This window comes from Choloepus didactylus, chromosome 1 (assembly GCF_015220235.1).
Source record: "Choloepus didactylus isolate mChoDid1 chromosome 1, mChoDid1.pri, whole genome shotgun sequence".
Lineage (NCBI taxonomy): Eukaryota > Metazoa > Chordata > Mammalia > Pilosa > Megalonychidae > Choloepus > Choloepus didactylus.
This window is the reverse complement of record NC_051307.1, coordinates 98,284,905-98,302,383: the sequence shown is the minus strand read 5'-3', so window position 1 is coordinate 98,302,383 and position 17,479 is coordinate 98,284,905. Positions and strand designations below refer to the sequence as shown.

The 17,479-nt window shown below is 39.6% G+C and overlaps 1 protein-coding gene across 3 annotated transcripts in view; it reads right to left on the bottom strand.

The window, feature by feature from the left end:
• Positions 1-335: 335 nt before the first annotated feature.
• The window catches only part of ATP13A4 (ATPase 13A4), a 212,941-nt gene continuing 195,797 nt past the window's right edge, over positions 336-17,479 (bottom strand). For all 3 annotated transcript variants that reach the window (XM_037838137.1, XM_037838118.1, XM_037838129.1), the window contains exons 26-30: positions 14,582-14,753; positions 13,746-13,939; positions 12,566-12,654; positions 9,157-9,237; positions 336-4,017 (exon numbers count right to left, since the gene is read on the bottom strand). In XM_037838137.1, coding sequence (XP_037694065.1) covers positions 3,805-4,017; positions 9,157-9,237; positions 12,566-12,654; positions 13,746-13,939; positions 14,582-14,753 — 749 coding nt within the window. In that variant the 3' untranslated portion in view covers positions 336-3,804. The remainder of the gene's footprint in view (positions 4,018-9,156; positions 9,238-12,565; positions 12,655-13,745; positions 13,940-14,581; positions 14,754-17,479) is intronic.

Genomic DNA, 17,479 nt, shown 5'->3' with positions numbered 1-17,479 from the left:
ATGGTTATGAGGCTTAAATAAGCATGAAAGCATTTTTTTGCACTATAATTCACTGTGTGTGAGGCAGGGAATAATAGTATATGTGATGTTAGGAAATACTTGGAATTTGGTAAAGATATTGCTTTGATTCAACATTACTGGAGTAAATGATACCGTCTTATTAGCCAGAGTGAAAGATTTCACTGCAGGAGAGAGAGAGACAGAGAAAGATAGAGAGAAAGAGATAGGGATAGAGATAGAGATAGAGATAGAGATGATAGAGATAGAGACAGAGATAGTGCTTGATTGATCTCACATCAATAGAAACATATATTTTAGTTGTCTCTTTATACAGAATAATTTATTGTAGTATTAACTAAATACAAGGTTCTGAATAATCATCTCTTTTTTTCCAGTCATCACATCTGTAAGCATGTACCTGCACATATCTGTGCACTCATAAAGACAAAGATGACACAGATACTTTTCCATTCTCCGATGACTACATGTTTAGTGAAGAGAGCCTGGATCCAGGCAGCTTCTCTGCAGTGCACTGGGTGCCATGTGGTGAACATACAGGGAAACCTCTCAAATGATTTGGATTTTATGACTGTGTTCTTTTCTCCTCCAAGTCGTGGTCAGGAAAGTGTGGTAGTACCAAGTAGCTCTGCCCTTGGGTTTTGGCACTCTCCCATGTTCCTTTACTCAAAATATTGAAACACCACTTTCTAAGAACTATACACATCAGAAGTCTTCTCCCAGCTGTAAAACTGGCAGTCAGGATCCCTGGCTGCCCACCTCTTCTGTAGGCTCTTATTCCCAACAGGAGTCACCTTCCAAGTTACAGAGCAGACAAGTCTGTACATCTACACAGTAGGATCTCATAGGGCCAGAGAAACACTTATCACTTACCCCATCCTGCCCAACCCACCTCCCCCAGGAGTGTCAGTCTGATACTCTGTGTGGGCAGCAGTAGTAAATAGTCCCACATCACAAGACAACCGGGCACATCAACCAGGAAAGGGCTTTTGCATGTAATTGAGTTTCATCTGCTTCTTGATTTCTTTCTCTAGTTGGTCTTTGAATATCCACTTACTCCTCCAATGCCACGGAGTGTACCCCTGGTGAAGCCATTAGCTTCCTGTTCTATCAGTGGTCTTCTGGTTAGCCTGAGGTCATTCCCAATGTAGTCTTCACCCATGGGTTATGTTTCTGCTTTCTTGTGCCACATTACCCAAGTCAGATCCTTCTCTCCTAGGATTTCCATTCAACTATTTGGATACAGCTCTCACAGTACCCTGACTCCTCTTCTCCAGGCTAATCACTCCCTGTTCCTTCACTTACTGCCTCTAAGGAATAGGTTGTCCCAAGCAGAGTCTTCAAAATGAGTCCCTCTTGGCAGAGATGTTAGGGCTGCTTTGCCAGTGGGGAATCAGAGTCCTCCACCCTTGTTCCCTGCCTTTTGTTTGCAAATTGATGAGGATGGAATCATTTAGATCATTTAGGATCAAGATAAGAACAACTCAAGATTTCACAAAGACAAACAAATGCTCATTTTTGTTGTGGTTTTTATCACACCTCCAGTCCCGGCCCGGCAGAGTGCCTGCCATTCATTTGCACAGAAGGTCCTGCCTCCCTCCCATCTGGCAAATAAGAAACCCATTATTGGCTTGATTCTGAGGCCACACTGAATGCCCTGCCCTTGTGGAGCTTCCTCATTAGGAAATATTTGGAAACAACATAAGATTTGTGCAGATACGTGTTTGAGGCCTAGGTCTGCTCTATGCCCTGCGAATCCTAGTTTTCTCATCTCTAAGGTGGGTATGATAAGCCCTTTCTTGTTGGGGTCATGGCAGAATGGTGCAATTCAAAGGAGTTAGTGGAGGTGAAAGCAATATACAAGAGGCTCTCATATATATGAACTGGGCATGCTGTTCTTCCTCAGAATCAGGTTGCAGAGCACCTCCAGCTTGTCCCTATCCATAAGCCTCCACTTTTGGAAAACAAGAAAATCTATTCATTTTAGAACAAAACACAAGGAGCTGCCATGTCATTGCTGAGGTTGACTTTGCAAAAGGAAACATTTCTTTCTGTACCAAGGAAGACAATGATTCTGCAGCCTTGGAACACAGAAATAGCTTCATGCTCTATTCTAAAACCAGAAGCAAGAAAAGTACCCTTGTGGCTGGGAAAAGCTGTGTTCCCAGAATTATCTGCAGTCCCAGAGCCACCAACCAGTCAGGGAAGAGCTCAGTCTGGGAAGGGAATGCTTGTCGATGCTATTGCTAAGCAGAAAAGCCAATGCAGGTCAGGACACTCACCTTCTGCCCAGAGCATACACTTAGAATTTGACATTCACAATGAAAATCTTGTTTTTGCTGTGAAATGGTATTTGTGGATGTTCTACAATTCAGTATTGTCTGCTGAGCTAAAAGAAACCTGGGTGTTTTCTATGCTGCCCAATCCAATAAAACCAAATTGTAGCAATGATAAAATAAGGGGGAATTAAGTTTTTGGAAACTGAAGCCTCAAACTTATGAAATGTGTAGGCTGTATGAGGAATTAAATATGTGATTACATGAATTATAGCAGTGATGACATGAATAATTTTGAGGAACATTAGCACCAGGCTAATGTTCCTCAAAAATAATAGAGCAGAGGTATGAAAATCTCCTGATGTTGGGCATGTGTGAGAAGAGGGATACCTAAAACGTAGGAGAAAGAAGTTCATAGGGTCAAGAGGGTAGAGTTCAGTGGACAGAATTAGTACATTTAGATATGCTGCTTTTCTTTCCTTCCAAGGAATACAGGCTGGACCAATTACATCATTTGTGGGTTCCAGTACAAAATGAAAATGCAGGGACCCTCAAAAATTAAGAATTTCATGATGGCAACAGCAAAGCATTAACCAAGTGTGGGGTCCTTTTAAGCAAAGAGCCCAGCATAACTGCACAGGTAGAACACCCATGACACCAGCTCTGAATACAGGAGATGATAATTCTCAGCTCCTTTATCAGATTCTTGGCTAGTGAGATGTGAGTGGTAAGAGAGATGTGTGCCACTTTGGGGCCAAGGCAGTGAGAAACCTTTATGTGGTTCTCCAGTTTCTTCCCTTCCCTGCTACAGTAAACATGGAGTCCTTGTGTTGAGTTGCTGAAGGCATCGGATTGCAGCATTCACCACTATGAGGATAGCTCTTCTAGGGTCACCTGGACCAAGAAAGAAATTCTTGTGTGTTAAGCCACTGAGATATGGGACTTGTTTGTTATTGCAGCATACATAAGCCTAGCCTGTCCTTACTAATACTTAGGGGGAAAGCCAGAAGTAGATGAAAAATCTCAACTCTGGAAAGTACTAAAAAAGAAAGGAAACCAGACAGCAAAGATTGGTGTGATGGTTCCCATGCATTTGTTTTCCCATCAATGAAGTATTCACAAATGATCTTTAATATATTACAAATCTGAGTGTTCATAATGCTATTTCCCCTCAACTGATTAAAAAAAGTAGTAGCCTAAGAAGAAACATTGCATATTCTTCTTCTCCTTTAGTGTTCCAATTCCTTGGTCCAGTGCCATCTCGGTCAATTCTTGATGAATTGAACATCCTCAATACTTTCAGAAACCAAGAGGAAAGCACTTCTCTGGGGAAGTGTTCTGCTCTGTAGAAAGTATTTTATCAAACAGATTTTAACTTGTCACTGTGATTTGATAAGTATGCCAAAAATTCCAGGTGATATTGTAAGAGTCTTATTGCTTAAAAATCACTGAAACTGGTCCCTTTTGTCGCCATTTCTCTGTGGTATCAACTCCAGATATCACATTTCCTTCAAAGTTGTTCTTCATTGCTCTCAAATACAGGGTTGCTGTAAGACACTCCCCTGCCACAGCCTGGCATGTCAGAGTAGGAGGTTTGGCTTAGTGGAGGCCAACTGGGGTCATTTGCCAAGGCCCTCTGCCATATCCGATACTGGCTTTTGGATTGATAGCCAAAACACCTTTTGATTACCATCCACAGGGCTCGGTTTTCAATAATGGCCTCCTGCAAAATAGAAGAATTACTCTTTACTATCAGAGGTCAAGCATTTCTAAGCTATGACCCTTGATAGGGCATAATAATTTACTATGGCATTGGCTGCTTAAATTCAACTTGACAAAGAACTTGAGACCTGGACAAATCCAAGATGACTTCAAGGGTAGGGCTGGGCTTCTCAAACTTTTACACTTAAGTAAGTCTTCCAGAAAAGAGAGGTACATACTTTGAAGAATTTGGGGACATAGCTTGAAGTGGCCTGCCTCAAGGTTGAAATTTCCTTGGAGTCTCATATTTAAATTAAATTTAAAATAATTCAAATTCTGCATTCCACTCCATACCGCATCCATATTTTATTTGATATAAAATGACATGTTTAATTACTTACCGCCAAAGAGAACTGATCCTATAGAAAGATGTGCCATGTCTATATTGTAGCTTTGCTATCCCTTGGCAATTCATTGCATAGTAGTGAACACAGGTCAGTGGAACTGGCATATAGGCCACGATCTTAGAGTTGACAGATCTGGATTCAAATCCCAGCTCTGACTCTTACTGTGCTTTGGTGATTAGAAATAATAATTCCTTCCTCCTATGCTTGCTGCAAGGATTATGTAACACCCCTTACAACACAGGGCAAGGCATGACATAGTGCTTCCCTTTCCCCATCCTTCTGAACTACTCATTTAACAAACAACTGTGCACTGGGGCCCTGTTCAAGGCAAGTGTATATTCCTCTGACCTTCACCTACAAGTATTTCAATGAAATGCACCTTTTTTTGGATTATGAAAGATACATCTCTTTGGAAACATTTTGACTGCCAGGTTATTTCATGAGTTAGGCTGAATCTTGAATAAAGCCCAAGATATATTAGGTATGCATGAAGGTTTACCTTGCTCATTTTTAATTTTTTATCATATGTGTTCACAAAGGTTAACCATCTTAGAAGTTATCATGAAAGAAATAAAGAGAAAAATATGAGGAACCAAGCTGTTCCACGGAATTAGAGCTTGTTTTGGTGTCCATCAGTACAGCTTTGCTAAACTGAAAGAGTGCATTCTATAGGATTCTATAAAGTGCTTTGACAGAGATAGTAGTTTTTCTAAAATCCACCCATCTTCAAGATTTGAGTCCCACTGTCCACAGAAAAGATGGACAACAGCTAGTCTAAATCTTTCCTCTAACTGATCATCAGCTGGTAGGCTGTTAAAGCTCCACACAGCCATCTCAAAAGGATCTTGCAGACCTCAGGGCTTACCTGGCTAGACCTGTTATTCTGCTTTCCCACAGCAGGGATTTTTGTCCTCCTTAAATAACAAAAGTACAGTAGTTCTCCTTAAGGCTGGGATAAGGTATGGAGCAGGAGAACTGGTATACCAATAAAAGGTTTTAAAATCTTCAGCAGGCCTTAAAACAAAACAAATGAAACAAAGCACATGGATGCACAAAGACATGCATGATCACAAACACATACACACACATGCAGAAATACATACATACACGCACACACACAGAAGCACACACACACACCCAGAGAAACTTTAGTGCTTGCTTTGGGTTTTTTTTTTTTTTTTTTTCCACAGTTCTAGAACTATGATGACCTATATCACCTTTACCAGGTGGTAGAGGAAACTGAAACACTGAAAGATGATCTATCCTGTCACTCAATATCATAATTTAAAAGCAGAACTAGAAACAAAAGTAAAGCCTTACTGAGATTATGTTTCTTAAAACAAACAAAAAACTTCACTACACTGCTTCTTATGACTTCCTACCCAGATAATTCATACATTAATATACACATGAATAATTTTTAAATTTGGGATTAAAGACCTCCACCTTAGCTTCCATGCCTCTCAGCAGGAGATTAGATTGTGAGAATTGGCAAAGGAAGGTAAGATCTCATTCAAGCCTGTTTGTTTTCTGGGCGACTCTAAGATTAGGGTTAGGGTCAGGGTTAGACCTCAGATGATCAGACAATATTCAGAGCTGTGAAAAAGGAGGCATCCTCCATGCCTGTCCCAAGACCACTGCCACAGTAAACAATCTTGGCCACAGACTGGCCAGGCAGCATGGGGATATCCCAGACAACTATAGCATTCTTAGTGTCTAATGATAGACCCTGAGTCACTGGGGAAAAATATCATGCTCTATCCAAGCTAGTCTGGGGTCTTTTCCTACTCTGCTAGGTTCACTCATGAGGCAGGAAATCATAGGGTCCATAAATTTCTGATGCAACTGCCTTCACCAAAGAGTCAAACAGCTATGGTCTGTCCCTAACCAAAATGGGATGGCAGGGAAATAGGTAACTCCCAGCTCCTGGGGACTGTCTTAGTCACCTGCCGTAGAGGAGCACGGGAGTGAGAACTGAAATCCTGCAATGTGTGTTCTCAGTTTAGAAGGAACCCACACTAAACAACCACGTGCATTGCTCTGTTTCTCATGAGAGGCAAAGGAGAAACTTTATCTTTCCTGCGCATCAGATTACCCTCTCCGCCTGCTGGGGCTGAGCAGGTCACCTCTTACATTTAATAAGTGAATAACCCTTTAACCAGCTCCTATTAGAATAAAGCAGTGTTTTAAAGACTGTAGCTACTTGGATGAATTCTTGCCAGCATAGTTTAATGACAGTTGGAAGAAGAAATTTAAATACAAATAATTTTTAGATTGTAAGCTCCACTATTTTGTCATCCTTATCCCCTAGTAAAGTGCTAAGGAAAAGGCACATGGTCAACAAGTATTTGTGAAAGAAATACTTTTCTTTCTTTCTTTGTTTGTTTCTTTCTTTCTTTCTTTCTTTCTTTCTTTCTTTCTTTCTTCCTTTCTTTCACAAAAAATGAATGAATGTGGTAGATTCAAAGTCAGAAATGGTATCACAAGAGATAATATAACAACAACAGGTAATGTTTATTAAACACTTACTATGTGCTCTTTACTATTCACATTTCATGCTCATAATAACCCTATGAAGTAAGATACTATTATTAGTACCATTTAGAGATGAGGAAACAGAGACACAGAGAAGCGGAGTAACTTGCCCAAAGTCAGACAGCAAGAGAGGGGTGGAGCCAGGATTCAAACCCAGAGCTTGTGCTCTTAACTACAAAAACACTGATAAAGGAATGGCTTCCCAGGAAGAGACTATGGAAGAGTTTATTGCTCAGTTACCCTAGAATCCGTTCCCTCCTGACTCTTCCCTGCCCACCTAAAAGGCAAAAATCATCAATAGTCTAAGCCAATTGGTCCAACCTTTTAGACCATAAACTAATGGCTGAGCAGAATGGCCAGGAGACCCAATTCTAACCAATGGGGCATAAGAGGAAGTCTGCCTATGGGCTGCAAGAAAATGTTTAGCTTCCCAATACAAGGTTTGAGTGTGAGGGAAAAGCTTGCTGGTACCTACTCCTCCCTTTTATTCCTGCACTGAAAACAAATATAATGCCCAACTATGTGGAAGCTGTCCTGCAACCATAGGCAACAATGACAAACATGAAAGGCCAACATGTAAGGATGGTGGGACAGAAAAGTGAAAGAATCTGGACCCCTAATGACACTGTTGAGTCATTTTAACCAGCCCTGAAATTACCTACCTCCAATCTTATTGTCAAATCTGTATCTGTATCAATAAGTATCCTTATTGATTATACCACTGTCAGTTGAGGTTTATTACTTGCCCAGCTGATTCAGGGATGAGGAAAGATTCACAAAGAGGATAATGTGACAACTGGGCCATAGAGAATAGAATAGTATTTCAATATGCAGAAATGGGAGGAAGGATGTACTTAGATGGGAAATAACAAGATCATGACACAGGGATAAGATCTATACATAAGACAATCCTTAAAAGGGCAAGGCCATCTTTCTGCAACTCAGTCTGAGGAAATCCATGGTGATGCTCTTTTATTAATTTGGTTGCTGTGGAGACATTATAGTTTAACATAGTGTGTCTCAAAGTGTGGTCCCTGGACCAAAAGCATTGGAACCACTTGCAACACGTGAGAAATGCAAACTCTTGCACCTACTCCAGAGCTGCTGAATCTGAATTGCTGGGTGTGGAGTACAGCAATCTGTGTTTTAACAAGCCCTCCTGGTGATTCCGATGCCCTTTCAAGTTTGAGAACCATTGGTTTAGCATATAAAAGAAGCTCCAGTACCCTAATTCTATATCCTATTCTGCTACCAGCCTCTGTGAAACTTTAACCTGCTTAATAAGGAAGGTTCTCTGAACTCCTTCCTATAAAGTACTACAATGAAGTCAGTGTGTAGGTGCTCACAGCCTGCCATGAATATACCTTTTACTGGTACTGTCCTGGATTTGTAACTGGGAAAGGGAATCCTGCATCTTCTACTTCATCATGGATACCTTTGCAGGGGTGGCCGCTGCCTAACGTTGGGCTCTGAAGAATGGAGACTGTCTAACAGCACTGAGGAAAGAGAGTAAGGCCATGTAGAGAAAGTAAGAGGGAGAATGAGCTAATTTCACTGAGGAAATTGAGCAAATGGGAGCTGAAAATAAAAGCAAGAAAGAGCTCACTATGACTCTCATTTCCCATCTGTAGGATAAAAATGATACAAGTTAAGTGACAGAAGCCAGGCACCAAAGGCCACATATTGTATAATTCTATTTATTTAGATGAAATATCCAGAGTAGGTAAATCTATAAAGACAGAAAGTAGGGTAGTGGTTGCCAGGGCTGGGGGGGCAGGGGTGGTAATAGGGAATGTCTCATAATGAGTATAAGTTTTCTTTTGGGGTTGATGAAAATGTTCTGAAATCAGACAGTGGTGATAATTGCACAACTCAGTAAATATACAAAAAACCACTGAATTGTCCTTTAAAGCAAACATTTTATGATACATGAATTTTATCTCAATTTTGAAAATTGAGTTGGGTCACTATTTGGGAATTTTACAAATTAATGGCCTTAGAGATCTTTTAGCCCATCTCTCCAGGCCCATTTTACAGAAGGGAAAACTAAAGCCTTGTTTGGAATTCCTCAGAGAAAAGCACAATTGCTCATGCTGTGAAGGAAGGGAGTCCCCTGCACTGTTGAGCCCTTGTCAGCTAAAGCTAAAGCTCTTCCTTTCTCAGACTTCCAAAGAACGCCTCTCCCTACCCATGGGGCTCAGCAGCCCGAGGGCACTTACCTCCACAATAAGGGACACGATGAAATTGGAGCTAAGCATAATGACCACGTAGACCCTCCACAGGACAGGGGTGCAGAGCAGCTGGAGGGAGACAAAGAAGCACAGTTGGTCTGAAGAAAAATATGCACTGGAAAGATGCTCACGGTGTACATTTTCATAGGTTACAAAACTTGCATATAATATACACATATGTACATATACTAAGTATGTCTATGCATGTGTGCACAGAGAAGAGTACAGAAGAAGTATACCCAATGATGGGGGGTTTTGATTGCTGATCTTCCTTCCTTCCTTCCTTCCTTCCTTCCTTCCTTCCTTCCTTCCTTCCTACCTTCCTTCCTTTCCTTCTATCTTTCCTCTTTCTTTTTCTTTCTCTTTCTTTCTTTCTGCCTCACTCTCTTTCCTTGCTGCCTTTCTTTTTCTTTATTTCTTTCTGTTTCCTTTTCATTTCTTTCCTTTCTCTTTCTTTCCTTATCCTTTCTTTTTCTTTTTCCTTTTTTTGTTTCTCCATAATTTCTAAATTTCCTAAAATAAACACAACCACCTTGCAATAAAAATAACGGTAAACGTGTTCATTGTTTTCTTGCTTTGTTTTTTTTATGAAAGGGAGTACAGGAGGCTCTGAGAGTACTTGTCCAATCTCCACATAGGCAGTGCTGCTCTTTTCTCTCTGGTGCCACATCTCTTCTCAGCCGGGCCCTGAGTCAGGGCTTCACTCCCAGGACTGTGCGTTAAGCTGCACAGTTGTGTTATCCTCCAGGGCGCTCACTACAGGTGCAAGTGGGGGCTGTAGCCAAGCTCATCACCTCCCGTCTCTTTCCCCACTTTCTCTGCACCCCTCCCCCCCAGCACCCTTCCCAAGCCTAGCTTTGGGCCTAGGACATACATATGTTCGGTGAATGAATGAATAAAAAAATGAAACAAAAGCTAAGTATACTCTGTTGTGCCAAGCAATACTTCATGCATTGCCTCTTATGCTGGTGAGAGCTAAAATTGATACAACTCTATTGAGGGCAATAGATATCAAAATTAAAAATGTAAATACATTTATAGGAAGTTATCCTACAGATATACTTGAACATGGATGAAAAGACATGTGCACAAGGGTATTTATTGCAACTTTGTTTTTTTAATGGAAAAAAATGTGGAAGCAATCTAAATGTTTATCAGAAGGGGACTACATAGAAATTATGGTCCATATATAAAATGAAACACTATATTGGCATAAAAATAATGAGGAAGCTTTGTGCACTGATACAGAACAATTACTAACATGAACTGTCACATGAAAGAAGCAAAGTGGAGGACTGTGTCTGTGGTTGTGGTAGGGAGAATAAAGGATGAATGCCCAGTTTCACGCATTCACCCTAAAACCACAATTTCTATGGACTGCTCTCAGCCAATACCTGAGCATAGCAGGGATGCTAATAAAGCCCATTCCTGCAAGATTCTGGAATCCACTGATGGGCAACTTCACTCAACTTTCTTAGAACTCTGTGGCAGTCTGAGACTCTACTCAGCCAGCCCTCCTTCCTTCTCTCTCTCTTTTGCAGGGGTCAGATTTGCATCCCAGTGCCCACCTCCTCTGGCTCTCATCTCTTTTTCCCACATGGACACATCCCCTAATAAATCTCTTGGACACTTCATCCCACCTTGGAACCTACATCTCACAAGACCTGAACGAATGCAATTGTTTGCTACTATTTACATTAAAAATGTGGTTAAAGATACACATATAAGTAAATATCTGTATCTTTTTACATATGTATAAAATATCTCTGAATGTATGAAAAAGAAACTGGTGTCGTTTGTTGCCTCCCAAGAGAAAGGAACTGGTGACTAGGGAAGAAGTATGGGAGGGATATTTTCACTATATAACTTTTCTAACTTTTGAATTTTGAACCATGGCAATGTATTCTTATCCAAAAAAAAAATGCATTTTTTAAAAAAGTCAACAGCAACTAGGTTGCAAAGCAGCATGATCCCGTTTAAAAGAAAATAAGCTCCATAAATCAGTATATGCACATTTATAACATATGAATTTCAAAAGACAGAAAGATATAGTGAATAATGATTCTCCTAGCCTGCATATTCTATATTTTCTAAAATGAACACATATTTTATGTAATAATAAGAAAAATAATTATTTTAAAAGTGAGCAACAACTCTTTGCAGAATCCTTTGCAGTTATGCTGGCAATGACTCCACACAGGTTTCCTCCAAGCCAAATAGTTCCCGATTTTGTTATACCAGAGGAACCACCCTCTCTGCAAGAGTCTTTCATATATTAAAGAGCATGATTAAACCCAGTATGTCTTAACCTTGACTTCTGAAAATTAAGAAGTCTTAACTCACTTTAAAAACTCGTAGGCAAAGACTATTTCTTTCCACAGAGTTCTTAATCTCATTTATGGATGATACTTAAAGGCAACAATGGAAATTGCACAGCTAACCACAATAATGCAAATATAAAATAAAACCAAATGTAGATACTAGTTTCCATGTCAAATGTCACTAGGGGTTCTGCCAAGGTATTCCTAGTTTGGAATTCATCATGCACTCTAAGTAATGTGTTCATCTACATTTAGGAACCTGGTACAGGATGATAAGTCAGCCATTCATTCACCATCATGTAACATTGTGCTAGGCACTGGTAGTACAAGAATGAATGAGATACGATCTTAGCCCTCATGAAACTCATCTTCTCAGTAAAAAGGCAAGTAGGCATACAAAGAACTAAGTGAAAAAAAACTCAGTTCCTTTCAGCATCTCTGCTGTGTTTGATTTATTGGTGTAAAGGACATTTAGCAATGATTAAATTTTAATTCAAAAGTAGAATAGTTTAGAGGAATCAAAATATTTGTTTGTCCTCTGTTTGATTATGTAAGTTTTCTGTATCTTGTAGGGTTTAAAAATGTGAAAGAAGTCATGAAGTAAAGTATGGCTCTTTGAAGGTAAGTTTTGCAGACATTAAGTATGAACACACAGAAAAACATTTTAAAGGAGGTTTAAAACACGATATAAATAACAGATTTGAGAATTAACAGGAAAAGTGTTTTGGGAAAAACTTTTAAACATATTCAAAACAGAAGCATTTCAGGGGGGATTATCTCACATTTGAAAAAGAAAATGTATAAATAGATTCTCCAATCTTATACGGATCTTTCAAAAGAAAAATATATAATAATTTTGAAAGTCTGTCTCCAGTTTCAGGAAAACAAGACTAGACTGAATTTTATTGTTGACCAGCTTAAATGAAAATACGGATAAAATCAGCATGCTTTTTAAATCTGCCATCCCAAAAGGATAACTGGTGTCAATAATTCATGGCAATTGCAGTTGTGACCTGCTTCTTGCAGTCAGGTTATTAGATAATGGTAAAGCATCAACATAACCTTGAGATACTTACATCCAAACGCCTATATAATTCTGGAATATCAGCAAATAGAATGAAAAGACACACACCCAGCTGTATGATCAGCACAAGGACAAACATATCTGAGGAAATAAGAACACAGCAATTACTTTGAGAAATTGGCAAATGGAGTGTCATTTCTATTGATAGACATACTCTACATTAACAGTGATTAAATTTACTTATTTTCTGTATCCAAACACAGCATAATATATGGAAAGTACTAATTTCTATACAATGGATCTCACCTCTACAATTTCTATGCATGCCCTGGGTCAAGTGAAATTTTCACATGCATGTTATAAGTTTCACTTAATAGAAGCAAAAAATATTTATAAGTTAACATTGATAAAAATGCATTTTCAGTGAAAGGATTGAAGACATTCAAATGCCTGAATCTCTTTAATGCAGACTCAGTACCTCAACTCCTTTTCTGTGGAAAAAAAAAAAAAGGAGGGCTGTAAATTTTTAAAATTTTTAAATTGCAAAACATGTAGAGGTCAGCATTCAGCTGTTTCTTTATTCCAAGGAAGGTTAAGGGCAAAATAACTTTCCCTGAACAAACACATTTTATGAGAATATTGATCCTTCAACTTGTACTTCTGAATTTTCCCAGTTACACAAAGAAATGCCCCATAGGCCAACCAGGTGATACACCTCTCCTCCACAAGTACCCCAAACCCAGAATGCAAGGAGGTGGGAGGTGCTTTGCCTAAAAGTCTCCACAATTATCTATAGTCAGGTTCCTCCAGGCTGGATCCACTCCTAGCTTGCCAACCACGCAACGTCATCCTGACCATTAGCTCTGTGGCAAGAGACACATTCCAACTGAGTGCTGCGAAACTTCTCCCTGCTTCCTCCAGGATGAATGCTGGCAAGTACTGACAAATAGAGAAATAAATGGGTCTTTCCAATTTAGATTTATGAGGACTCCTGGAGAAAATTTCTGGTGAAGGGAAGAGGTAGAGAAAGAAGCCCTGGTGTTTAGTGCAGCTCCAAAGGAAGGAACAGAGGACTATAAGAATGAGGCTGCACAGTGTGTTCTACAGCATCCTGGAGTGGCTGTCAGGAGAGCCCATATGAAAGCAGACTCTGCAGCCGCTCCCCGAGTGACTTAGATTAGTCTGTTCTCTTCTCTGATGGCCTCTCCCTCCGAACCAATGATTCTACTCACAGTTTGTATATGTGGGCTGCCGAAATGGTTTTCCTTTAGAGAATATGAAAGCCACAATGATACAGTTGATTGTTCCCAAGAACCATATAGTAGTGTTCTCAAAACTTGTGAAGGCACCAATATTTCCAGGTTTTTCTGGAGCAGTTGAAGGAATGGTTAATTTTGAGAGGCTTTCATTTTTCACTGAGCAGGCACTAAAAAGGAAACCGAAGAAGCTAATGAAGTGAGAGGCCATCACATGCCCTTATGGAGCATTTGAATCTATACCTCACCATCCAGACCACACCCAGCAAAGGTACTCAATGCTTCTGTATTTGCCTACACTTCGGGAAAGAATATGTTGAAAAATAAGGAGAAGGAAACCAGCACATATAGACCTATATTTTGGATTGATGGATGGATGGATGGACAGGTGGACCAGAAAGATTCATTTGGTCATTTATTCAACAAATTCTTGTGCACCTATCATGTGTATTAAGGCTTTGTGGGAGAGAAAGAAACAAGCCATGATTCTTCTGTTATGTAGTTAAAGATCTCTGATAATGCATAAGTAAGTTGACCATATAATTAATCATCCAATAGGGACAGTCTTAAAAGGGAAAGGAAAAGACTTGAATAATTTCTTCGGAACGTCAGGCTTAAACTGGAGCTGCCCAGGCGACTATAAGGTATGGTCTCCCTAGATTAAAAAAAAAATGATCCTAGATCATTATCACACAATACAGGCAAAGTGCCAATGAATGACACCATCAAACTGAGACGAGGCCTTTTATTGGCCAGATGGTGTTAGATAGAGATAAGAAAGTGAGACGTTGGAGTGGAGGCTGTGATAGTACCTGTGCATCTCCACAGAATACCAAGGCTGCCTCTGAACCAGGATGAAGCCCACAATGTGCATGGCCAGGCTGAGAAGGACATTGAGGATGACAGAGAGCAGCAGAGGTGGGGAGATCAGCCGGCCCGCGGGTCTGAAGGGTACCAGCTTGGGGTAGGCACCGTTCAGATTCACTACAAAACAAATTCAAGTTTTATGTTTATATGAGAACAGAAAAATGTTGCATTCTTAATCAGTAGGATTGTGTAACTTCTTGGACCCACATATTTGAGAAAATGGACAAGCTGGAGTACATCACAAACCGAGGGAACAAACCCGTGAAAACCTTCAAATTCAAGTCATATAAGGAATGCTTAAAGGAGCTGACATAGACCAGCTGCAAGATATGACTTTTTGTCTATTAAATGAGCAAAGCCCATTAAATTATAGAAGAGGGTGTAACAAAATGGACACTCTCATATGCTGTTTGTGGGCATGTAAATTAATGCAAACCTTCTGAAAGGCAATTTGGCAATAAATATGAAGAGATGAAAAATGTTCATAACTTTTGACACAGTTATTCCACTTCTGGAAATTTACCCTAAGCTGCAAAAAATTCAGAAATGTGGAAGAATATTCAGCACAAAATCATTTACAATAAGCAAAAATAAAAAGTATATGTGCATATGTATTTCTACTAGAACTCAAAATCTTACCACACACACACACACACACACACACAGACACACACACACACATGTGCGTGTGTATAAAGAGAAAACTCACAGAAAAAATGAGAGTTATTTTCAAATATCTGATGGTCTATCCCGGGGAGAAAAATCAGACTGTTTCGTGCCACCTCAAATGGGGTGAGTAAAAAATACATAGAGATTGATTTGGCTCCGTGTGTAGGAGAAATAAGTTAAAAGTAAGGACTGCCCACAAGTATTCTTTCAATCAATTTATTCAGCAAACATTTAATAAGATCCTTTGTTATGTCAGACACTGATAGAAACATTGGGGACACAGCAGAGATCAAGACAGACAAGGTGTCTGTTCTCAGAAAGCTAACATTCTGGTGAGGTGAGGTAGGCAAAAAGTAAGTAAAAACACAAATAAATGGCAATCTCAGATTGTGAAAAGTACTAGAGAATACTTTGCTTGAGGTCCTTCAAAAGGACCTTTGTGAGGTGGTGACATTGAGCTGAGATCTGAAAAACAAAAAAAAGTCAAAGCCATATGAAAATCTAAGTCAGGGTATTTTAGGCAAAGGGAATAAATAGCAAATGCAAAGGAAAGCAAGTGAATGGCGATACAGTTAGAGGTGAAGTTGGAGAATTCGGTAGGAGTCGAATTTTGGAAGACTTTAAATTCTATTGAAAATGGGAATCCAATGGAGCATTTCATGCAAGAGCATGACATGATCAAATTTATATTTGTAAAATGACACTCTTACTATTGTGTAAAAGGTAAATAGAGTTGTGGAGCAGGCAGCAAGAGCACAATCAAGATCAGTTATAAGGTTCTTGCAGGAATCCATGAGAGAGGGGACATTGCTCAGTGACGGTGTCTAAAGTGGAGATGGAGAGAAGGGATTCAGGATACACTTTGGAAGTAGAACAAATAGGAATTTCTTATTCATTGAATGTGAAGGGTGAAGGAAAGGGATAAATTAAGGATGACTTGAATGAGTAGGTAGATAGTGATGCTATTTCAATAGAACGAAAGCTCCACGAGGGAAGGAATTTTGGTTTTTGTTTCCACTGATATATTCCAAGTGGCTAGAATATTAAGTAGCAGAAACCAGGCAGTGAGTAAGTATTTACAGAAATTGTTGAACAAAATCTGGAGATGTATAAAATTAGATGAAGAATAGATTAGGTAAAATCAAAAGTTCTGTTTGGGATGATAAATTTGAGTCCTATTAAATAACCAAAGGGTAGATGCTGATTAGCTACAATTCCAGAACCCAGGATAGAGATCAAGACTGGAGATATAAATGTGGGACTTATCAACATATAGATAGTATAAAAGTCGTAGGACTGGTTGAGAAATCTAGGAAGATGGCGTAGAGTGAAGAGATGAGATAACACAAGAACAAGCCCTGGAACATTCTGAAAGTTAGAGGACAGGTATTAAGAACAGGAGCCAGCAATGGAGATGGAAAAGCTGTAGTTACTGAAGTGGGAGTAAATCCAGAGGGTGTGGTATCACAAAAGCTAAGAGGAGAAACTTTCAAGGAAAGAGAGTGCTGTTGAGAAATCAAATACAATGAGGAGAGAAAAGTGGCCATTGTTGTTGACAGCAAGGGAGTCATTAGTGGACCTTGACAAGAGAAGTGCCAGTGAGGTGGTGGCTCAAGTGTACGTAGCAGTTGCTCCCCTTGAGTGCCTCCAAAAGCAGAGATAAAGTCAGCAGCTTTATTGAGATATAATTCACATACCATATACAAGTCTATGGTTTTTAGTATAGTCACTAGTCACAGATATGTACATCCATCACCACGGTAAATTTTAGAACATGTTCATCAACCCAAAAAGAAACCCCACACTCTATCAATGCCCCTACCCTCCCATACCTGCCCACTCCCACCTCCATCCCCAGCCCTAAGCAACCACTAAGCTACTATCTTTCTCTAGAGATTTTCCTATTCTGGGTTTTTCATATGAATGGAATATTATATGTGGTCTTTTATGAACTGGCTTCTTTCACTCAGCATAATGCTTCCAAGGTTCATCCGAGTTGTAGCATGTCAGTACTTTATCCTACTTTATGACAGAATAATATTCCTTGATATGGATTTGGCCATTTGTATATCTTCTTTGGATAAATTTCTATTCAAGTCTTTGGCCCATTTTTTAAATTGGGTTGTTAGTCCTTTTGTTGTTTGGTTGTAGAACTTCTTTACATATTCCGGATA